General features: G+C 39.5%; 1 protein-coding gene and 1 non-coding gene across 5 annotated transcripts in view; both read left to right on the forward strand.

Moving 5' to 3' along the window:
* The window catches only part of LOC124622139 (methyl-CpG-binding domain protein 3), a 46,859-nt gene extending 26,269 nt beyond the window's left edge, over positions 1-20,590 (forward strand). For all 4 annotated transcript variants that reach the window (XM_047147769.1, XM_047147768.1, XM_047147771.1 and 1 more), the window contains 2 exons: positions 18,605-18,850; positions 20,090-20,590. In XM_047147769.1, the coding sequence (XP_047003725.1) occupies positions 18,605-18,850; positions 20,090-20,188 (345 nt within the window). In that variant the 3' untranslated portion in view covers positions 20,189-20,590. The remainder of the gene's footprint in view (positions 1-18,604; positions 18,851-20,089) is intronic.
* On the forward strand, positions 16,560-16,634 carry Trnas-uga. The gene has a single exon. It is a non-coding gene; the product is annotated as a tRNA-Ser (tRNA).
* Positions 20,591-25,449: the final 4,859 nt, after the last annotated feature.

Below are 25,449 nucleotides of genomic sequence, written 5' to 3' on the forward strand. Positions count from 1 at the left end.
CAGGAAATGCCTGCTATGCAATGATTTCTTCATTGGTGTAAAGAACATTCCATTGGGTGTATTACCAGGAGAATACTGGGTGTGAGACAAAATGTGATAGCTCTAAGAAGCACAATTTGCAACTGTGTACTGTGTAAAATGAGTTGGGGCTTGTTGTATAGCAAAAACACCGTGACACTTCTTTCTGACTGCCTCTTGTAACCATGTCAGGCGATTTCAGTAGTTTGCTCCTGTGATGGTATGCCCTGTGTCGGCATAATATGTTAATACCGCACCATGGCAGTCCCAAAAAGCATATCGTATTGCCCGATGATGGCTGGGTTGCCTCTTTTTATGAGAGTGATGAATCAATGTGTTTCCACTGCTTCCTCTGTTACTTTCCTCGGAGTCCTAATGATACACCCAACAATTGTCTATGGTGATTTGCTGGCTAAAGAAGTCATGAGGATTGGACAGCTGTAACATTTCCAATGCTACCACAGTTTGACAGCCTTACTGAACTGATTTGAACAGCCAGGAAGTCTGGGGGGCAGCTAACTTTGTCATGTTTAAAATGTGTAAGATGTTGAAAAATCATACATGGCTAATTTTCACTTTTCCCACTATCATCTCGATTGTGATACCCTGGTCTTCAAGCACCAGGGTCTCCTCATCTGTGCCACCTAACCACTGTGTCATATGATGATATTTTGTTGCCGTATACTTCCACTGACTCAGTACGGATTGTTGCTGCATTGTTCCCCTTCAAAGGTAGAAAACGAATTATGGCTTGATATGAAACTTTAATTAGTGTATTAATTTGTTATAAACAAATATAATGTAATAGAAGAAAGTCCTTCATTTTACCCATGAATGCATTGGGATATTGAGGCTCCTTCTGCTGCCAGGAGGTGGAAGGGGAAGGAAGAGGGATGAAGGAAAAGGACTGGAAAAGTTATGCAAAAGTCATCCAGAACCCAGAGTCAGAAGAGACTTGCCGGATGCGATGAGAAGGAAAGACTGATTGTTGGAGGCTGCACAAGATAAGATTTGAAGGCCTGAGTGGTGGAAGGTAGACTAGTAAGCAAGTCAGAGATTATTGACAAAATATCATGCAAGAGATAATAAGAGTGGGAAGCTAAGTGTATTATATGTGATAGCGGAATATGCGGGAGAGAATCCAGATGGTACGTGTGACGAGACAGGCATTGAGGTCATGACTGTCGTGTTGTAGACCATTCTCTGCAGCAGGCTATTGTGTGTTGCCATTATATTCATCGTGGTAGTCATGCCAATGTAAAAGGCCGAACAGTGTTTACATAACATCTAGTATATGACATGTTTTGTTTCACTGTTGGCTCTCCCATCGAGTATATTTTTACCAGCTACAGGGCTGGCAAAGCTGGTGGTAGGAGGGTGTATAGGGCAAGTCTTACAGCGGGGATGGTCACAGAGATAGGAGCCACAGGGCAGGGACATGGATGCAAAAGGTGCATAGGGTCTGACCGGATATTGGCGGAGATTGGTAGGAGGGAGAGGGGAAGGCAGCTACGAAAATCTGTTTTAAGTGTGGTGAGCAAAATGCCAGACAGAGTGGCCCTCATTTCAGGGCAAGATTTTAGGAAGTCATAGCCTTGTCAAAGTAGCTGATTAATACATTCGAGACTTGGATAGTATTGAGTGACAAGAAATGTACTCCCAAACTGTGTTTTGGAGGAATCAGCAGTACCAGGATTGGATATTATGGTCCAGGAAATCTGCTTTTGAGCTAGGCTGGTGGGGTAATTGTATCCAGTGAAGGCTGAAGTGAGAATGGCGGTGCATTGCTGTAGAGTCTGCAGCTGAACATACACGTTTTCCTGCAATTAATTGTGCACAGAGTACAAGGTAGCTTGTCACAGACGCAGAAAGCAGTAACTGAGAACAGATTTGTGATTTTTTGCATTATAGGTTGGCACCTAGGACAGTAGCTAAGCAAGACATTGTTTTGTGATTATTAGATGACAAGTACTTGTTGTCTGATCTCAAGGTACTGGGATGCGTCCACTCTAAGGAGCTGGTAAAGTAAACAGAGCATATGGTAATCATTTAGCTTGCCTGGCCAAAGACATCGTAATTCTACATCTGAAACAGTGAGATGAGGAAACGGATGGATGCTACAGGTGTAATGCAAGCAACCACACATGGCTGGTTCTAACCGCCAGGAGCCTTCACTACTCATTCCATATTAGATTACATTGCAACTGTGGAGGTATGACAGAATGAGTGATTGCACAAATTTACGTTTAACTTACTGTGGAAGTGTGTTTTGAAACTTCTAGAGGGCCATTTATTTAGACAATGGTAGTGTTTATAGCTTCAAGTTTGGCACATAGGTAAAGCTGGCAGTTATCAGCACAGAAACAATATTTGTGGAACAGAAATGATGAAAAACAAAGAGAATATTATCAGGCCCAGCTCTGGCACTCAGAAGTAACTTGCTTCCCAGACAACATGTTATTTTCACAGACAATACGTTTCTTTCTGCTTCTCAGTAAGCTGTCGGATCACTTCAGTACCTTATCTGAAAATTTTAGCTGTTGTATTTTTCTGAGAAGTGTATTAAAGTCTGCGGTGTTGAGTGCCTTCTTGAAGTCCTAATATTTCCAACATTGTGGCCCCATAGTCATCTACGGCATGTTTCAGATATCAGTTACCTTAATTAGTGCAGTGTTATTGTTGTGGTGTTTACAGGAGAGTCCTGAAAGGAAGGGGGTGGGGGGGGGGGGGGGGGAGCGGAGATCTTGCGCTAATAGTTCTGTACAACATTGGGGTTGGCTGATGCTGAAGGAAATTCATTCAGCTGGAACCTATACACTACACAATTTTTTCCATATGATTAAGGAGATCTCATTGCTGCATACAATGGAGCAAGTGTGTCCAATTTTGGCAGTATAAACAAATTACTTTTCCACGATTTGCAGATTTCTTTGTTATTCTTAGTATCTAGGCTTCAAATTTGACTAGAAATATCTGATAGAAGCATCCCTTTCCATCATTTGAGGTGAACACACTTGTCAGCCAAGGCGTATGAGCTTCTCTTACTGAGATTGTACATACAGGAGCACATGGGTGTAGAGGGTTGTGAGTTTAGGTAAGTACATTAATTTTGCTATCTATTGTGGCTGGCTGATTATCTGGCACTATTGGTTTTCTGAGCAGTAAGTCCACTTTTTCAGTCCAGAACCATAGTGACCACTGTGAAGCTTGACCAACTGGAATCATTGACAGGGCATTATACTGTAATCTTTCTTTCCTTCCTTCCTTCTCTCTCTCTCTCTCTCTCTCTCTCTCTCTCTCTCTCTCTTTTTACCACCACTTAGTCGGCAGCCTGTTCGAGGAATCATAATGAGAACCTTCTGATAGAATGCAGTTGTTTGACCTTTTTGAATATATGCAAGCATTTACATACATGCAACTCTGGTTTGACAAAGATGGATAGATAGTAAACTGTGTTCTATAGTAGGAATCATCCCCACCCTGCGTATGCCTGAAGTAATTTAGGTGAACTTTGAAAAACTAACCCAAGATAGCCAGGTGAGAATTAGACACCTCATCCTCTTGTATTCAATTCCCATTTGTTAGGAGTAGCACAACTTTGTTCCGTTTAGCCCTTGTGTAGAATATTGTTTTGTTTATACATTATTACAGAGTAGTAGTTATTTCATTATGTAGATTGCTAGTGCTACAATGTTAAATTTCTCAATATCAATCACTGCATGTATTACACATAGCATATCCACCATATCACCTGACTCAGGACTGTGATGATTGGCTTCTATTTTGTATACTACAACTTAGCATTTGCATGCCTAAAAAGCTGACACAGTACCCCCATCCCCTCTCCCCCACCCCTTAACGTGTTGTACATTTTAGATTGGAAAGAGAAGACATTGAATTATCCATTGCAGAGATTGGGCGTAGGGTTTTCTGGAGAAAAAGGGAAAAAAAGATCATTATAGTGCAAAAGTATGTCATGAAATGGCAGACGTTTCATTATTATTTATGTTACATTTTTTATCAAATTTCTACACTTTTTTATCGAAGCCTTCAATGTGTCTAACATATTGCACAGGCACTTTTTAACCACCTTTTAAGAAGTTTGTTTCATGTAATATCTGAAGTATCTTTCTGCAGTTTATTGTGCAATTTGATTGCTTGGCAGAAAATGCTGTTTCTGAGCTTTGTTTTTACTTCCATGTAAATTCAGTTAGGTCTTGCTCCATGGCCAAGGACACAACTGTTTGTGCTGTAATTATCATATTTTTTTATGCATATGACTGATTGGTAAATTTATTGAAGTTGTGTAGTTAAAATACCTGCCGGCCAGTGTGGCCGTGCGGTTCTAGGCGCTTCAGGCTGGAACCACGTGACCGCTACGGTCGCAGGTTCGAATCCTGCCTCGGGCATGGATGTGTGTGATGTCCTTAGGTTAGTTAGGTTTAATTAGTTCTAAGTTCTAGGGGACTGATGACCTCAGATGTTAAGTCCCATAGTGCTCAGAGCCATTTTTTAAAATACCCAGTGTTTTGAACAGATATTTATAGTGAGCCAGATTAATATACTTGGTTATACATTTGTTTCCCAGTAAAGAACTACACAGCTTAACATCCAGAAAAGAATTCCATAGCTTAGCAGTAAATGTGTGTTCAAATAGTATGTAACCAAAAGGCACTGGCTGTGTGTGTGTGTATATATATATATATATATATATATATATATATATATATATATATATATATGAATATAATAGAGGGAAACATTCCACGTGGGAAAAATATATCTAAAAAGAAAGATGATGAAACTTACCAAACAAAAGCGCTGGCAGGTCGATAGACACACAAACAAACACAAACACAAATTTTGTGTGTATGTTTGTGTTTGTTTGTGTGTCTATCGACCTGCCAGCGCTTTTGTTTGGTAAGTTTCATCATCTTTCTTTTTAGATATATATATATATATATATATATATATATATATATATATATATATATATATATATATATATATATATATATATATTTTTTTTTTTTTTTTTTAGCCTATATGATGCTGTCATGTGCAAAGAGAATTCTTTCCTCAAGACTAACATTATTGGGAAAGTCATTTCAGTGTTGGTTCTTATATGCTACAATGATGAAGTCATGTATTAAGGCAATTTGGTTCTGATAAGTGTTCCACTAGACATTTGATATTTGATTATCTCTACTCTTGTACCCTATCTCTCAGCAGCAAACAGAACTAGCCATTAATTGCGCCTCTTTTGTAATCTTCGTACTGACCAACTAGGGTCATGCAACAACCTCATCCTTCTTCTTTCTTTGTTTTTTTCCTGTTTTACCAGCACTCTGTCAATTTGTCCTAATGCTGTCTTTTCCTTTCTTCTGTCCACATTGTTCCAAATTTCTTTTTCCTTCCACCTTAAAAACTTTCTAAATTCAGAATTTTATTCTTAAAAAGATTTCATTCTGTTATTTCCAATTCCTTGTTTTTTGATTGTAGCCCTTTTCATATTTCTGTTATCCATGCCATTCTTGATTTCTTTTTTCATAAATGGAGGCATATTTGTTTTATTAGCTTGTTCTCATTTATTCAGTTGAGATAACCAAAGGAGCTTAATCTTTGTTTTGCCATTACTTTTTATGTTTTCTGTTTTCATAGAGTTTATTAATTCTCATCTTCTACCATCTGCAGTTTTTTTTGTTCACTCATTATTTTTCTAATAACCCATCTTTCAAGTACCTTTATTCTGCTCACCTTATAGTTTGTTCAGCATTCACATGCATAAAAACATTCTGGCCTTACCACTGTGATGTAGTATTTCAGTTATATTTTTTTAAATGTGCATTTCTTGTTATAGGCTGTTTCCATACTATTAATTTTTTCATTTATTGTAAATTTCTCTGGTCTATTCTGTTCAATGTATTTGAATTTACTAATACTATTTCCCCATTGGGGGGGAGGGGGGGGGGGAGAAATGAAAGAGGAAGCCGCCTGGTAGAATTTTGCATGCAGCATAACTTAATCGTAGCTAACACTTGGTTCAAGAATCATGCAAGGAGGTTGTATACATGGAAAATGCCTGGAGATACTAGAAGGTATCAGATCGATTATATAATGGTAAGACAGAGATTTAGGAACCAGGTTTTAAATTGTAAGACATTTCCAGGGGCAGATGTGGACTCTGACCACAATCTATTGGTTATGAACTGTAGATTAAAACTGAAGAAACTGCAAAAAGGTGGAAATTTAAGGAGATGGGACCTGGATAAACTGAAAGAACCAGAGGTTGTACAGAGTTTCAGGGAGAGCATAAGGGAACAATTGACAGGAATGGGGGAAAGAAATACAGTAGAAGAAGAATGGGTAGCTTTGAGAGATGAAATAGTGAAGGCAGCCGAGGATCAAGTAGGTAAAAAGATGAGGGCTAATAGAAATCCTGGGGTAACAGAAGAAATATTGAATTTAATTGATGAAAGGAGGAAATATAAATATGCAGTAAATGAAGCAGGCAAAAAGGAATACAAGCGTCTCAAAAATGAGATAGACAGGAAGTGCAAAATGGCTAAGCAGGGATGGCTACAGGACAAATGTAAGGATGTAGAGGTGCATATCACTAGGGGTAAGATAGATTCTGCCTCCAGGAAAATTTGAGAGACCTTTGGAGAAAAGAGAACCACTTGTTTGAATATCAAGAGGTCAGATGGAAACCCAGTTCTAAGCAAAGAAGGGAAAGCAGAAAGGTGGAAGGAGTATATAGAGGGTCTATACAAGGGCGATGTACTTGAGGACAATGTTATGGAAATGGAAGAGGATGTAGATGAAGATGAAATGGGAGATATGATACTGCGTGAAGAGTTTGACAGAGCTCTGAAAGACCTGGGTCGCGAAACAAGACCCCGGGAGTAGACAACATTCCATTAGAACTACTGACAGCCTTGGGGGAGCCAGTCCTGACAAACCTCTACGATCTGGTGAGCAAGATGTATGAGACAGGTGAAATACCCTCAGATTTCAAGTAGAATATAATAAGTCAAATCCCAAAGAAAGCAGGTGTTGACAGATGTGAAAATTACCGAACCATCAGTTTAATAAGTCATGGCTGCAAAATACTAACGTGAATTCTTTACAGACGAATGGAAAAACTGGTAGAAGCCGGCCTCGGGGAAGATCAGTTTGGATTCCGTAGAAATAGTGGAACACGTTTGGCAATACTGACCCTACGACTTGTCCTAGAAAACAGATTAAGGAAAGGCAAACCTACGTTTCTAGCATTTGTAGACTTAGAGAAAGCTTTTGACAATGTTGACTGGAATACTCTTTCAAATTCTGAAGGTGGTAGGGGTAAAATACAGGGAGCAAAAGGATATTTACAATTTGTACAGAAACCAGATGGCAGTTATAAGAGTTGAGGGGTATGAAGGGGAAGTAGTGGTTGGGAAGGGAGTGAGACAGGGTTGTAGCCTCTCGCCGATATTCAATCTGTATATTGAGCAAGCAGTAAAGGAAACAAAAGAAAAGTTCGGAGTAGGTATTAAAATCCATGGAGAAGAAATAAAAACTTAGAAGTTCGCCGATGATATTGTAATTCTGTCAGAGACAGCAAAGGACTTGGAAGAGCAGTTGAACAGAATGGATAGTGTATTGATAGGAGCATATAAGATGAACATCAACAAAAGCAAAAGTAGGATAATGGAATGTAGTCGAATTAAATCGGGTGATGCTGAGGGCATTAGATTAAGAAATGAGACAGTTACAGTAGTAAAGGAGTTTTGCTATTTGGGGAGCAAAATAACGGATGATGGTCGAAGTAGAGAGGATATAAAATGCAGACTGACAATGGCAAGGAAAGCGTTTCTGAAGAAGAGAAATGTGTTAACATTGAGTATAGATTTAGGTGTCAGAAATTCTTTTCTAAAAGTATTTGTATGGGGTGTAGCCATGTATGGAAGTAAAACGTGGATGATAAGTAGTTTGGACAAGAAGAGAATAGAAGCTTTTGAAATGTGGTGCTATGGGAGAATGCTGAAGATTAGATGGGTAGATCACGTAACTAATGAGGAGGTATTGAATAGAATTGGGGAGAAGAGGAGTTTGTGGCACAACTTGACTAGAAGAAGGGATCGGTTCATGTTCTGAGGCATCAAGGGAGCACCAATTTAGTATTGTAGGGCAGAGTGGAGGGTAAAAATCGTAGAGGGAGACCAAGAGATGAATACACTAAGCAGATTCAGAAGGGTGTAGGCTGCAGTATGTACTGGGAGATGAAGAAGCTTGCACAGGATTGATTAGCATGGAGAGCTGCATCAAACCAGTCTCAGGACTGAAGACCACAACAACAACAACATTTCACCCATTTGTGTTTGTATGTATTTTGGAGCATGTGTTACATTTTTCAAGAATTTAGAGTTTTCATCTGAGATTTTGAGAGTTACTCTGTTATTTACTTTTTTCCAAAATATTTATTTGAGTAACTACTGCTGTCAGATTTTCTGAAAGTAGCAAAATTGTTCACAAAAGCCATTTTATTTCTTTCCCAGAATTATTGGTTAAGTTTTGTTATTTTTTAGCTCAAAATTCCAGATCTTTACTATTTGCGCTAAAATGCAATTAAAAGTAAAGGTAGTCAAAATATCCACGGGTGTGCTGCCGGTCTACAGTGTCCAACGGGCGCATGGTGTTGAGTGAGGATGCAGTCTCGGTTTTGCAGAAAGGTCTCAACTTCGCTCCCACCCCCAAGTTCACTCCGGTCGCAGAAATTGTTAGTGCTGTTGAACAGGTTGCAGCTCGACTTCCGCCAGAATCAGCCGAGGAAATACGTCGTGAAACTTGTCGTGCGTTGTTGACGAAATCCAAGCCGATGAAGTCAAATATCAGCAGTAAAGAGAGAGCGGCCATTCGTGATCTGAGGGAGCGCTCTGAAATTGTTGTCTTACCGGCTGACAAAGGCAATGCTACAGTTGTTGTCTCCCATAAGGACTACACTGATAAGATGCAGAGCCTGCTAAATGACGATTCCTACCGGAAGATCAGCGTTGACCCTACAAAGAAGGTGGAGAACAAGACTAGGGCGCTTCTTAAGGACGCAGATTTACCGGAGGGTGACGCTAAGAAATTGTTACCCCAAGGTCCGGTACCGCCTAGATTATATGGACTCCCGAAGGTTCACAAAGAGGGGATACCATTACGCCCCATTGTCAGCAACATCAGGGCACCTACATATTTGTTGGCCAAATACCTGACGGGAATATTAAGTCCTTATGTGGGTAAATGCCCTCATCACATCCGTAATTCCGTGGATTTTGTTAAACGCCTTGACAGCTTCAGGTTGGATGAGTCAGATATCATGGTGAGTTTTGACGTCGTTTCCTTGTTTACGAGGGTACCCCTGCGAGAGTCACTAGAATTGGTTAGTCAGAAGTTTGACGAGAAGACCACTGAACTTTTTAGGCATGTCTTGACTTCCACGTATTTTCTTTTTAATGGAGAATACTACGAACAAACGGAGGGAGTCGCCATGGGTAGCCCACTCTCACCGGTGGTAGCGAATTTGTACATGGAGAACTTCGAGGAGGAAGCCCTGTCGTCATCCGTATGGAAACCTACTTGCTTTTTCCGTTACGTGGACGACACGTTCGTCATCTGGCCACATGGTATGGATAAACTCCTTGACTTCCTTACACATCTAAACTCCATACACCCCAACATCAAATTCACTATGGAGACTGAAACGGAGGGTAAATTACCTTTCCTTGACGTCTTGGTCAAGAGAAGGGCTGACGGCACCCTAGGTCATGGGGTGTATAGGAAGACTATGCACACTGATCTGTATTTGCACGCAGACAGCTGCCACCACCCTTCACAGAGGAATGGGGTACTTAAAACTCTAGTACATAGGGCGCGCACTATCTCTGACGCAGAGAGTCTACCCCAGGAATTGGAACATCTGAGAACTGTATTTCGAAAAAATGGGTACTCAGAGTGGCAGATTCAACGTGCTCTCCGCCCAACCGCTGCAGCACAACCTCTTGAGATGGATGAAGTCACGAGGGAGGAGGTAGGCACTGCATTTATTCCTTACACAGGCGCACTCTCGGGGAAAATCGCTCGCATTCTGAAGAAACACCGGGTCGGAACTGTGTTTTGTCCTCCAAATAAAACTCGTGCACTGGTGGGGAGTGCCAAAGATGACGTCGGTTTGAGGAAGGCCGGCGTGTACCAGATTCCGTGTCAATGTGGCAAGTCGTATATTGGTCAGACGATGCGTACCGTCGAGGATCGATGCCGTGAACACCAGAGGCACACTCGTCTGATGTATCCGAGCAAGTCGGCGGTCGCTGAACATTGTTTGTCGGAAAATCACGCCATGGAATATGACCGCACGAGGATTCTGGTACAGACGTCGAGATATTGGGACAGCGTTGTTAGAGAGGCCATCGAAATTCGCACCAATGACGACCTCATAAACCGTGACTGTGGCTATAATCTTAGCAAGGCTTGGGAACCAGCGATCGGGTTAATCAAGAGTAAATCGAGCAAACGTATAGTTGTGACGACCACGGCGGACAGAGCCATCACTCCGACGTCGTCTCAGATGCCGTCGCAATCTGTTCCACCGCGCGACCGTGGCGCGGACGGCGGAGGGAGCGCGCCGCGGGCGGAGGGTATTTAAATCGGCCGCCGCCGCGACCGAACCCAGTTCCCTCTGAGCAGCCATAGCGTACGGATCTCCGTGCCGGCACGTTCACAGGAGCTCAGTCCGTCAGTTCACCTGATGATGGCGACATGTATGATCGCCGAAATATTGTGCCCGTTGGACACTGTAGACCGGCAGCACACCCGTGGATATTTTGACTATCAAATACGCCGGGAGAAACTCAAGAATCACAAAAGTAAAGGTGATAAGCTGACATATTGTCTATCACCAGTCGTCATTTCAAATGACTGAAATACTTCTCTCATAAATTTAACTTTAGATACTATACAGGGTGTATCAAAATGAACATACCGATTTTAAGGCATTGTAGCATTTATTACATTCCACTTACAATCATAAATAATACACCAAATGAAAGAGCAACTCAGATGGTTTTGTTTGTATACCTGTGCGCAATGGGAACGTGTTGAACAAGTGCGAGTCTTTCACACTTAACCCCAAGAAATATCCCCGCAGATAGTTTATGGGCCTTTCTTTTTTGGTGAATCAGTTGTAACTAATGTTTCTTACTTTGATGCGCTACAGCTATGGCCCGTGCCTCAGTGGGAAGAAATTGAACAACACATCTTTATATGGGAGCAAGATGGTGCTCTGCCTCACTGGCATAACTCAGTGCGTGACTGGTTGAACAATGTTGTATCTGACCTGTGGATTGGGCACAAGGGGACAGTTTACATAGCATTTTATGCATGATCTCCACGTTCGCACACAATCTGATGCGATCATGTGTGTGTGCTTCCAATACCAGCTGATCTATCTGACTTCAGAAACAATGTTGACACATTGATCAAGATTCCAGAACAACTTGCCTATTGACTCGATGTGTGATCGGTGTTCACACTGAATAATTGTAAGAAAAATGTTTCTCTTTCATTTGGTGTATTATTTTTAATTGTAATATAATAGAGGGAAACATTCCACGCGGGAAAAATATATTTAAAAACAAAGATGATGTGAATTACCATACGAAAGTGCTGGCAGGTCGATAGAAACACAAACAGACACACAAAATTCAAGCTTTCGCAACAAACTGTTGCCTCATCAGGAAAGAGGGAAGGAGAGGGAAAGACGAAAGGAAGTGGGTTTTAAGGGAGAGGGTAAGGAGTCATTCCAATCCCGGGAGCGGAAAGACTTACCTTAGGGGGAAAAAAGGACGGATATACACTCGCGCGCGCGCACACACACACACACACACACACACACACACACACACACACACACACACACACACATCCATCCACACATATACAGACACAAGCAGAGGTGAATATAAATCTACAAAACCCATATATTCATTTTGAAACACCCTGTATTTTTCATAGTTTCATGAATTATGCCAGCTAGTTTTGCTTTAATGCCTTATTATTTGATGATTTTATCTATTGTTTCCCTGTCTGCAGAACCAAATGCTTCATGTGATAGGTTTAGTTGTTAACATTCTATGGAAAATTGCTGATTTTGAAGTTAAAAATCTATTCTGCGCAGTGATTCTGGCGGAGGTTCGAGTCCTCCCTTGGGCATGGGTGTGTGTGTTTGTCCTTAGGATAATTTAGGTTGAGTAGTTTGTCAACTTAGGGACTGATGACCTTAGCAGTCCCATAAGATTTCCCACACGTGTGAACGTATTCTGTGCAGGATCTTCCCCTTTCAAAAACCACCCTGTTGTTTGTCCAAAATTTTTTCACCTCTGCTCAGGAGAAATTTTTATAATACTTTGTATGCTACTGGCAGAAGTGACATTACTCTGTAGTTGTTGATATTTTGTTTGTTTCGTTTTATTTATTATTATTTATTCTATTATCACTCGCCTGGAATCTTTTGGTTTTCAAATGTTCTAAAAAAGCAAGTGCAGATCACAGTTGTGATTGAGTCTTACGCTCTTGGTTTGTTGTTTTGAGTGCTTCAACAGCATCACGAATTTCTAGGAGATTTTCCTAAAGAGTTTTCTGTTTTTGCTGAAAATTTGAATTTAAGTATTGGAACTGGGCAATTTAACAGACTTTAAAAAATGTTTTAGCACTATGTGATTGATACAAATATGAAATGATGAATTTCTTTTTGAAGTCAAACTCTGTTAATTTGGTAGGTGATATTTGGAAGTGTTTTTTCACCAACTGTACAAAGGTCATGTCTCAGTTTAAAATGTGTTCATTTCTGACATACATAGATGATATGCTACCAGCAAAGAAGTCCTAAAGTAAGAGTCTGACCTTTCATCCAGTAATAATACTACACATTGCAGCTTTTCGTCTCTGCACCAGTGTTCTGTGACTTTTACTACATCTACATCTATAATCTGTGAACCACTGTGAGCTGCATGGCAGGGGATACATCCCATGGTACCAGTTATTAGGGTTTCTTTCTGTTCCATTCACATATGAAGAACAGGAAGAATGATTGTTTGATTGTCTCTGTACATGCAGTAATTATTCTTTACTACTATACAGATCAAATACCAAAGTTCAGTGTCAAAATGCTGTATTTTAATTTTTACTGAGTGCAAATTTTGGTGAAGAATTGTTAAGTCTGTGAAATGTTTGATGTAGTCCCAATGTTTTCTTTTTCTTTATACCATATTGTAAGTGTGCCATTTAGCTTGTCAGCATCTGTCCTGTGAATAAGTAATAGCAATTTCTTTTAACTGTTGGAGACTGTCTTCAAGGAGAGAAACACGTTGCCTTGATGTATTCCAAAAAGAACCCAGTTCTCCTGGCCGTAACAACAGTTACCTATGTGTGGCCAGAGACCCACTCATACTTACACTAATTAGCTGTACAAATCTTCCCTTCCATTTCCTGTGTAGGCATTGCTCATGCCTAGTGAAACCCTACCCCTGTTGGCAACAGCACAGTAAGTGTGAAATCAACTGCCGTCAATGACATTTCAAACCTCACATTAACCTGCCTCATTCCTCCGTTAAGGTGTGCTCAATCATAATGCTGGAACAGCTTGACAAAGTGTACATTGGTGCCACAAGGCAGCGAGTCTTGACTTTTCTAGATCACCTCCGATTTCATATGCTATGTCCCTGTTCAAATTATTTACTGTCCCATCCAGTGGTATTACATGGGCCTCTTTTGTAAAGTCCTTAAATAAAGGGTATAGGTCAGGGCTTCACAACATACGTGCTCGCGGAGCAAGCTGTTAGCAGCAAGGCGCGAGCACGGAGCAGCGCGAGCACGCTACCCCCACTACCGGACTAGAACGGCGAGTGGGGAGAGTCATGTGGGGCACATAACGGCTGCCGCCAGTCAATGTAAATCCGCGGCCACCCGCAGGGATATCACTCACGAATTATTACTGCGACAAATGAAACAAATAAAGGAGAATGTACACGTGCCACATAATTTTATTAGCTTAGTGTATGCATCTACATTCTTATTAATTTGTGAACTGTTACACAATAAAAGGTGTCACTGAAGTGTGGGATTCTCGGTTATCTTGTACTTTTTGCCCTTTACAATTGCGTGTATGTTCGAAGTAATGTTCTTGCGCATTGTAGGCGCAGCATGCAGTTTAAATTTCGATCAGACAGTGCGTTTCTCAGGCGCGTCTTGTTACATTTCATTGCAGAGAACAGTTGTTCACAAACATACGTGGAACCGAACTTTGATATTATTGTAGCCGCCAGTTTGTGCAAACGAGGAAATCTATCCTGAGGGAAGTGTCTGTAGAATTCCAAAATGTTTTCCTTGTTCTGAAATTTGTCTCTGTATTCTCTGTCACACTGCAGGTCAATAATTTCTAGTTGCAGCTCAGGACGAATCTCTTCAATATTCGCTGAATATGGAGAGGAGAACAGATCAAAATCACTGTCTAGTGCGGTCAGATCTTGAAAGCGTTGATCAAATTCTTCCTTATAGGCAACTAAACTATGTGAATAACGTTCACAGTCTTTGTGAACATCTTGCATGAATGATAATTTAGGAAAATGAGCTAGATTTCCTGTTTCCAGCTGACTCACCCAAAGTGTCAATTTCATTTTAAAAGCTCGTATTCAATCTATGAAATGAGTAATTAGCAGATCTTTACCTTGTAGTGAAATGTTCAAAGCATTCAGATGGCTAGTTAAATCTGCTAAGGACGCGAGATCACAGTTCCATGATGGCTCTTTCAATTCAGGAACACATGTTATTTATTTCCATGAACATATTTATCTCATCTATAAGGGAAAAAAATCGATTTAATAATTCACCACGACTAACTCAGCAGACCTCGCTGTAATAAGGCAGGCTACCATACTGGCTTTCTACTACATCCTCAAGAAAGCTTTTAAATTGCCTGTGTTGTAGCCCATGCTTCCTTATATAATTGGTTGCACGAACAACACCACTCATCATTTTTTAGAGTGATACTCTTTGCACATAAGTTTTCCTGGTGGATCACACACTGAATGCCCCTTATTTTATTCGGCACGGTCAGTTTTTGCATTTTCTCCTTCAACAGCGCAACGAAACCTGATTTGTTCCCTGTCATCGCTGGTGCACCGTCTGTAGACACTGAAACTAAAGAATTCCACGACAATCCTATATTTTCAACACTTTCTTCAACACTACTTAAAATATCACCTCCGGCTGTAGTGTTCTTCATGGCTACTTTATCGAGGAGCTCCTCCCTCACCTGAAGATCTCTATTAACACCTCTAATAAATATGGCAAGCTGCACTGTTCCACTGATATCAACACATTCGTCCAGAGCTAGAGAATACGCCATAAAATCTTTACAGATCTTTGCAAGCTGGCTCTGGACGTTGTCTGCCACGTCCTGTATGCGACGCATAATGGTCATGTTAGATAATGGTACAATCCGAAACTGTTTGACTTGAGATGGACACAAATGTTCCGCTGCAACTACCAAACATTCTTTTATTAAATCGCCATCAGTGAAGGGGCGCAGGGATTTTGCTAAAAGCAAAGCAGTTTTGTAGCTCACTCTGAGAGCTGCCTCAGTTGATTTTTCTTCGTCATCCAGATCTTCTTCGGATAGCTTCCTTTTAAGTTTAATAACTTCCTGTGCACGATCTGGTCCATCACATTTTGCTCTTCCGTAGTCTTTCGCGTGGTACGACATATAATGTCGCTGCAAATTAAATTTCCTAAAAGAATTCAGCATTTTGTGACATACTAAACATTTTGCAGCACCATCTTTTTCTGTAAACAGATACAATTCCTCCCAGTGGGGGTTCAACTGCGAAAGCATGGTTGGGGTTACACAACGGCGACTTGACATGATTCTTAACCAGCGAAGTGACTGTTAGAGCTGATCGTAATACTTTAAACGTTACACAGTCGGCGCGAATTCAATAGGCACGCTGCGGCCCTATTCAGACGTGCGCGCGCATTTCCCCTCCCTCCCTACTCCGCGACCTTGCACCTGAATGAGATTTTCACTCTGCATCGGAGTGTGCGCTGATATGAAACTTCCTGGCAGATTAAAACTGTGTGCCCGACCGAGACAAGAACTCGGGACCTTTGCCTTTCGCGGGCAAGTGCTCTACCAACTGAGCTACCGAAGCACGACTCACGCCCGGTACTCACAGCTTTACTTCTGCCAGTACCTTGTCTCCTACCTTCCAAACTTTACAGAAGCTCTCCTGCGAACCTAGCAGGACTAGCACTCCTGAAAGAAAGGATATTGCGGAGACATGGCTTAGCCACAGCCTGGGGGATGTTTCCAGAATGAGATTTTCACTCTGCAGCGGAGCGTGTGCTGATATGAAACTTCCTGGCAGATTAAAACTGTGTGCCCGACCGAGACTCGAACTCGGGACCTTTGCCTTTCGCGGGCAAGTGCTCTACCAACTGTGAGTACCGGGCGTGAGTCGTGCTTCGGTAGCTCAGTTGGTAGAGCACTTGCCCGTGAAAGGCAAAGGTCCCGAGTTCGAGTCTCGGTCGGGCACACAGTTTTAATCTGCCAGGAAGGACCTTGCACCTGTTCGCGAGCACGGGCCTGAGCAGACGCGAGTACTCGTGCTCAAAACCGGCCAGTTGTTAAGCCCTGGTATAGGTGCTCTATAACTTGCATCTGATTTGAATATGCTGGCAGTCTGGTATGCTGCCCCTAAATTTTTCCCTAAATGATGGCCTAGACTGTCTAGCTGTAGCGCTTTCTTCAAAACATTTTGCTCATTCTTGGGCTTCCTGTTCACTGTAGAAGTATGTTCCACATTGCAGCTCAGCAGAAGAAACTGTTCAAAGAGTTTGTTCTATGACCGCTAGTAGTTCTAAGGAGATCTACCACTTCAGTTTGGCTAATTAATGCCTTTTTGTGGCAAATTTATTTCCTTAATCTGTTATATTGATGAGATATACCAGTGCAATGAAGCTTACATATCTTTTAATTGATGAGGCATAGAAAAGGTCGGCTAAGTAGGAAATGTGATATTTGTTACAACTGTTGCAGCCTTATAATGAATGACATTTGTGGAAAAAGTTTCAGTTGGCATCAACATATATCTTGTGATGACTATTTTATTTAAACATTAGAAATAGAAACATTGTGTCTCAGTGAATACTGCTTATTTTGCTTTTAACTAAAGCATCAATGTCTGACACCACTTTCTGAGCACTGTTGATTTGAAGATGCACTTTTAAATTGAAGTCTGTCAATGAGATTCTGTAGGTTAATATTGTTTTCTTCATTGCGGAAAAAAGATGTTTGCACATGTATGTTGGTCCCAACAATGACAATCATAACTGCAACTTTATGAAGTTGTGAAAATTCAAGTTGAAGAAAATTTTATATGAATCTGCATGACTTATAACAGAATAAGTCTTTCATAACAGAATGAAATTGATCACTCAACTGCCTGTCACATTGCAAGTGCTAACTGTAGCTAGGCAATCTGCACCAGCATGTTATAAATTGACACTGGTGTGTCTGACCTTTGATTTGAAATTCCTGATCTGGTTGTTGTGCTGCTTTTCATCAATTTTAAAAGAGCTACTCTCCACTTTAAGCACCGCACCTTTAAGCATATATGTTTGTTATTAAAACTACAGCCAGCTTAACATATTGTCATTCCTCTGAAAACGGTGCACAATTTGCACTTCCCCTGATAGACATAATGATGTCTGGCCTGTGATTTTACCACAAGCACTGACTAACAGATCTGGTCTACATTACCTTGCTGGTCTTGCCAAACACTCGCATCCAGGTGATTTGCACGTACACGTAACACATATCAATAGAACACTGTGCCAGGTAGCTTATACTACCTGCAGCTGCCTGGGTACGAGCTGACAGGTGCTCACATGTGATTGTGCCACCTGGAACAGCCTGAAGTAGGGATTCATTCCCAGATCTTTCAGTTCTCCTGCAGAGCCTATGAGCATTACTTTAAAATTTTATTGTTATCATTTGTGAATAAAAAAATTTGTGTCATAGTTATTTGAGACAGAAGAGGGATTTGCACTTGTCAGTTGTTCGCCTTTCACAAATTAGTAGGCAGATGTGTCTCCTTTGTGTCATAGTTTCCTAATATTTAAACAGTGGCATGAATATCAAGGCTGTGGCAAACATTTGCATTTGACAATCGTGTGATGTCTTGTTCGATGATTCTGGTGTTGCACAATTTACTAGGCAGTTCAAGGGATTGACTGCAGACTAAGAAGTTATTACAAAGAAACCTGTATTTTTAAGTAAAATGAAGTACCAGTTACCATGTGAAGAATTAGTTTCATCTTAATTTTATATAAATAAAAGAAATTAGTTTTTAGTACAAAAATTACATGGTTTTCTTCTTTTTGAAAATTAAGCTGTAGGAAGTAGTGAATAATCTCATTAGGAACAATTGTTGCTTGTTAACTTAACACACACAATTTGATACATGATTTGTTACATGTTTCATTATAAATGTAATTTTTTCAGCTGTTCTGGGAAAAACGCTTAGAGGGGCTTCGTGCATGTGATCTCGACGGTACAGAGTTCGATGCTATGGAGCTGCCTCGTGCGCTTCGACCAGTGGGCCCACATGTTGGTGATGAGACGTTGCTGCAGTCAGTTGCAACAGCACTGCATGTTTCTGCTCAACCTGTTACTGGTCAGACAGGATCTCGAACTGTTCTAGACAAAAATCCTGGTGTATTTCTCAACCCTGAGCAACCCCTTGTGCAGGTACATGTTTGCACATTAGTATCACAAATTGAGGTGAATTAGTAAGCATATCTCTCTCTCTCTCTCTCTCTCTCTCTCTCTCTCTCTCTCTCTCTCATTCTCTCTCGCTCATATGTACCGCTTACTACAGCAGTTGATAATGACTATGTGGCCAAAATTGGTCCATTAGTGACAAATAAACCATTTCATTCAAATAAGACAGCCACAGCAAACTCTGGCATCTTTTGATTAATTTTTGATGGCTGTGAAACAACATTGGGGAAGCAGGAATTTCAAATTAAGTCATTGACATACTCTAGTTTAGCAAGGGAATTTTTTTCATCCTTGGTCTCTGGGTACTGTCACTTCCGTGAATCCCATTTATAGGTTAAGGCATCTCTTTCATTTGAGATACTTTTTTATACTAATGATATTGATAATGTATTTTCCTTGTAGTCACAATGGGCTCATAAAATTGCAGCCAGCTTGTTTCCATAACCTTATTAACTGCCAGAATGCAGTCACAAAATCCATTTTTTTTTTTTTTTTTTTTTTTTTTTTGGGTGTAGCTGTTCAGTTTATTTGTTTAAGAAGTGTATTCTTGATGAATTCTGTTGTTCTTTATATCTTCATAATAAAGTGTCAACCAATTTTTCCATAATAAAAGTCATTGTGGGCCTAAAAAGCATTTACACATTAATATTGATCTAACACTATAAATATTTTATGGATGGCACAAATTAAATTTACTTTAGTCTGTCTCCAATACACCCGATGTACATAGACCATACTTCATTCATCCCACATAGGGGCAACACACAATTAATCAAGTATTTCCTGTCCCATCAGAAAAGTTTATTGTTAAGATAAGTATAAAATTCGTAGTGATGTGTCATTCAATCCACTACAAGAATATTATGAAACCTGTATTAATACATTTTTACTCAGCAATTTCTTCCCAGAACAACAGAACAGTTATATTACTAAAATTGATTAATTATTACAGACTCTGAACTTTATTATATAATTTTATAGATACAAAAATCTGCTCACCAATCAATGGCAGGGAAAAACACACACAAAATTTGAGGAATTGTGTTTTCTTCTGCCACCAATTTGTGAGTGGATCCTTTATCTATCCAATTATGTTATAATTTGAAAAATTATTTTTGTTGATACATTACACTCTGAACTTCATTATTGTCATACATAACTAACTTCAAGTAACATTATTACTTAATGTGCTTCAATTTCTTGCAGGCTGTAACCATTGCAGATGAAGATATCAAACGCCAAGAGGAGCGTGTTGCAAGTGCTCGTAAGAAACTTCAGGAAGCTCTCAAGAGAATTGTAGCATAGCAGAATATCGTAATTGAAATGTGACTGTTTGGGTACTGACAGACAGGTTGTCTTATTCACTCAGGTTGTGGCATGTGTTGCAGGAAGGTGTAGTTGTGTGTGAAACTGTTGTGTGGTTCCATTGGTATACACAGTGCAGCAGTGCTCTTTGATCTCACATTTTGTAAGCACAGACTGAGTCAGATTTGTTCTTGGACTAGTTTTCTTATATTGCCTTGACAAAGCAAAGAATCTTTCCCCTTGGAGGACACTACGAATTAACAAAATAAATGCAATAATTCTGTCGATATAAAGACTAAAAGTGATTTTTATGGCCTATGACAACTAAATGTACTTCATTATTGTAATACTTCCATTAATGAATAAATGTGTACAGGTTGTGTGTAAATTATTAATATCTAAGATTCAGGCTTATGGATGTCTAATGATAAAAATTCCAAAATCAAACAAAAAAATATGACTCTTAAAAAATATTTATTGTGATTAAAATTTCAACATTTTATCAGTTGAGTATTGTGGGGTGTTAAAGCCCACTCTTCACCATTAAGTTGTGACCTGCTGGAACAAAGTTTCAGTTTAATGTTGTAGCAAGGGCTTTAACATTATGTTGAAATTGCAGTCACAGTAAATATTTTCAACAACCATGTACAGTATGACTTCATTCAGTAATTACACTAAGGCTGTGGACCCGTTCCTCATCAGAAATCACATTTTATATTGATAAATATAAATTTGGAGATTAAATGACAGAAAATAATACACAGGGGTATTCAAAATTATAGTCTCAGTTCGTACTTTTGTATTTAATGAACTATACATAATACAAACACAATTTAACTTATATTTGATTATACTGATATGACAGTTTATGGGCATCAATATGCCCCCTTTGGCTGCACAGATAACATCCAATCAGTAACTGAACCATTCCATCTGTTGATAAACTTATTGTACCACTGAGTGAGTTTACTGTAACTGTGATGTGGTCTTTAAATTTATCCAGCATTGTTGTTAGAGAAGCTTCTTTCACTAATCCCAACAACAAAGAACAAAAGAAGTCAGGCTGGTGACCAGAGCGGGAACGCGAGTTCACCCTCCTGACACAAGATATTTAACAGAGACTCATTGAGAAATCGTTAAATATTTAGTTTTCAATCAGGTGGGTCTATGTCCTGACTGAAATTCTGCATTTTTTGAGAGTATAAATCACCATTTGACTGTGTATTATTACATTTATCTTCTGTACATCCAGATTTCAGCTTTTATCCCATTATCAGGTACAATGTTCTTAGACCATGATCATGTTACTAGTCTAAGAACTTGTAACATTGTACTTGATAATGGGATAAAAGATAAAATCTAGATAGTACAGAAGTTAAATACAGTAATACACATGAAAATGGCAGTTTATTCTCTCAAAAAATGTTGCATGATTATGGCTTAACATTATGAAAAACTTTTAAAATCTGCATTGATTTGCTACAGAAGCCTTGTCTACTATATTGAGTCATATGATATGCCAGTAGTCATGTTTTCATGAAAACAGAAAACCTTATGTTGGTGATACAATGCAATTTATTCACCTTGAACTGTAAACTACATGCCAAAACCAACCATTGCTGATGTGTATAATTTTCTCTCCTAATTTACAGTCTGCTGGGCCAATAACTTAGCACAAAGAACCAGGTTGTGTGTTCCACTCAAATTCTCCTCTTCACTAGAGGTGTAATGTGTAATGTTGAAATGACAGCTCATACAGCAGTTACTTATTTGATTTTATTGAACCTATAAACAAAAAACATTTGGTTCTTCATATGCTTCACCCTCAAATTGAAAGTTATTTAATTTCTTCAATTAATTAATAACTAAGGCATTGTCAGCTGTTTTATCCAAGCAACAATTTAAAAAATCTGGTTTTCTTTTCACCTGTGACTGGTGATAAAATTCTCTCTAACTGTGGCTGTACACTTCACGAACACTATTTGACTAAAGAAGTTTGACCATTATCTAATTTTATATTGTGTCAGTTGTGTCCAAGAAATCTTCCAATTAGAGATGGACTAAACTATTAATTACAAGTAACAGGCTACAACTGGAATGTTGTAATAATAAATGCCACATAGGTCACGAAGTGCAAGAAAACCAGAGAAATACAGAAAATTGCTACACTAATGCAAATTAAGTGTTTTGTATGGTTAATATAATCAGTTTGTTTAAGATGCTAAATAGTATATTCATGCTTTCTTTAACAAACCACGTTTCGAAAACAGAACCTTTTTTACAGACTTCGTGCTTAAGCGAGTATGATTATAATTGTGAACTGGTAAATTTATTGTTGGATGCCTTTGCTCCAGATGTTTTCTCAGGTTGCAATAATTTTGAAACGTAATGTTTGACCAAAATATTTTCCCAATAAGTAACTAGGACTTTTATTAATTATTGACAACATGTGACTACACACAAAATTGAATGTAAAATCCCTGTACTTCACTTTCCTGTAATGTGTCACATTTGTGTAATACATTTGGAGCTGTAGACATGTGATGGCTTCCACATTTAAACAGCACTCCACAGTCTGCAGACAGATAACTGTTACCGAAAGTTCCAAGTGTTTGCGACCACGCAGAGTTGAAATAAATCACTGCTGCGAAGGAAGAAATGTAATGCAGTTATTTGATTAACACCCAGCCTGGGCAGAGTTACTTGCGCATATTGTCTATTGCAGTGCAGTTTAGTGCAGGAATGGTACTGAGTTGTTTAACACATTGATTGTCAGGTGGCCGTCGGCAGCCACAGCAGAGGCTCACGCCTGATGCTGTGTGTCCACCAGCCAGGTGGTGAAACTATGTGTGATAGTCATTGTGTTAAGATTACAGAAATTTTAACTAAAATAATGGAAACTCCAGGTAGGAATCTTAACAATGTAAGAAAAGATTGACTGCTACTTATCGTATAATGGAAACTCCAGGTAGGAATATTAACAATGTAAGAAAAGATTGACTGCTACTTATTGTAAAGGTGACACTTTATGTTGCAGACAGGCACAATTAAAAGGCACTTACACATGAGCCTTCAGCAGAAAAAGGGAAACGCACACTATTCATTCACACAAGCAAGCATACCTCAAGCGCACATGACTGCCAACTCCCTTGCCCAAGCTGCCGGAGTTGCCGGTCATGCGTGCGTGGGGTATACTAGTTTGTGTGAATGAATGGTGTGTGTTTCTCTTTTTCTGATCAAGGCTGTGGTCGAAAGCTTATGTGTAAGTGCCTTTTAATTGTTCCTGTCTGCAATCTAATGTGTCATCTTTACAGTAAATAGCAATCTATCTTTTCTTACATGGTTAAAATTTTAACTGCATGAAGAAATGAACTGTAACAAAAACCGAGTACTTTTCTTGTTGATATCCAAAATGGTGTGACTGGCAGAAACTCAATTTTCTGTTGATGAATACAGAATTTAATACGGTTCATTGTGGTATTATTTGCTTTATAGGATGACTCCATAACTGTTGTTTTAATAGCTAAGTTCAGTTTCCCCAGCAACATTCATTTTCTCATAGAACAGTAGCCAACTTGTGTGTGCTAATTTATTTGCTAGAGTGTCATTGCAGAAGTCAACATTAGTCCTTTGAGTTTTCATGACCATTTCCCTGCATTTCACAAGTTTCATTCATACACTTCTTTAGACAACAACACCACTAATACCAAATCAGTATTCAATAAACATTTAATGTTTTATGGCTTTCTCTTTCTTTCAGTCTTGCTGATTTTTCAAAATAATAATAATAGTGGTTTTTAAGTGTTGTACATAATGTAAGGCAATCTGTAATTTCCAAATATAAAAGTGGCATTAATGTATTAAGTGCAGTATAGGACTTGATCTTTTGCCATGATTCTGCTGCCAGTTTTTGTGCTATTAAATACGTTACAACAGCTTATGACAGTTTGTAATGTTTCGGAATATACATTGAGTCTGTAAATAAGGTGAAGTCCTGAAGTGCTCTGAGGGGAATGAATAACATTTTAATCTATGTTGAGGGGGGACAGAAGAGGAAACTTTACACAAGGATAATACAAAAAGTTACTTGCGAGTAGAATACCACTGGCAGTACCAAAGCTGCACTGTATAGTAATTAAACTGGGAAATGTTTGTTGGTGAACTTAATGTCCATTATATGCTCAACATTACCTGAGATGTGGTTGAATAAAAATTTTGTATGTGATCTCACCTGTGAGGGTATTACATTTACTTTGCATTCGTTCTCCACATCATTTTCTGTAAATCCCATTGTAAAGGAGAGCCTTCATGGATGTGGCATGTGTCAAGTTATGCATTAACATTCAGAAAACAGACACTACAGGCTACATCCGTAAGGCGTACAACAATGAATTATTACAACTAGAGCTAATCTGCTCCAGCTGTTAATTAGAGGAATTACTTCTAGTTTGAAGTGCCGAGGTGCACCACTGGAAAAATGTGTGTTTGGTTTTGTGTGTGTGTGTGTGTGTGTGTGTGTGTGTGTGTGTGTGTGAGAGAGAGAGAGAGAGAGAGAGAACATAATTTTATAAAAGTCGCTGCTCCTCCTCTTGCACACTACTCACCTGCAGTTTAGATTTGTACTAAGCTTTTCTATAACTTAACTGATTTCAGAGACCTGTAAAATTGACAATATACTAGAAAAATTAAAAACCTGTTTAACAGGAATGTTTGTGTTAACTGAAAAATACATCCATGAATCAAATTACAGAAGTAGTGGTTAATACACTACTGGCCATTAAAATTGCTACACCAAGAAAAATTGCTACGCCAAGAAGAAATGCAGATGATAAACAGGTATTCATTGGACAAATATATTATACTAGAACTGACATGTGATTACATTTTCATGCAATTTGGGTGCATAGATCCTGAGAAATCAGTACCCAAAATAACCACCTCTGGCCGTAATAACGGCCTTGATACGCTTGAGCATTGAGTCGAACAGAGCTTGGATGGCGTGTACAGGTACAGCTGCCCATGCAGCTTCACCACAATACCACAGTTCATCAAGAGTAGTGACTGGCGTATTGTGACGAGCCAGTTTCTCGGCCACCATTGACCAGACGTTTTCAATTGGTGAGAGATCTGGAGAATGTGCTGGCCAGGGCAGCAGTGAAACATTTTCTGTATCCAGAAAGGCCCATACAGAACCTGCAACATGCGGTCGTGCATTATCCTGCTGAAATGTAGGATTTCGCAAGGATCAAATGAAGGGTAGA

This window comes from Schistocerca americana, chromosome 7, assembly GCF_021461395.2.
Source record: "Schistocerca americana isolate TAMUIC-IGC-003095 chromosome 7, iqSchAmer2.1, whole genome shotgun sequence".
Classification (NCBI taxonomy): domain Eukaryota; kingdom Metazoa; phylum Arthropoda; class Insecta; order Orthoptera; family Acrididae; genus Schistocerca; species Schistocerca americana.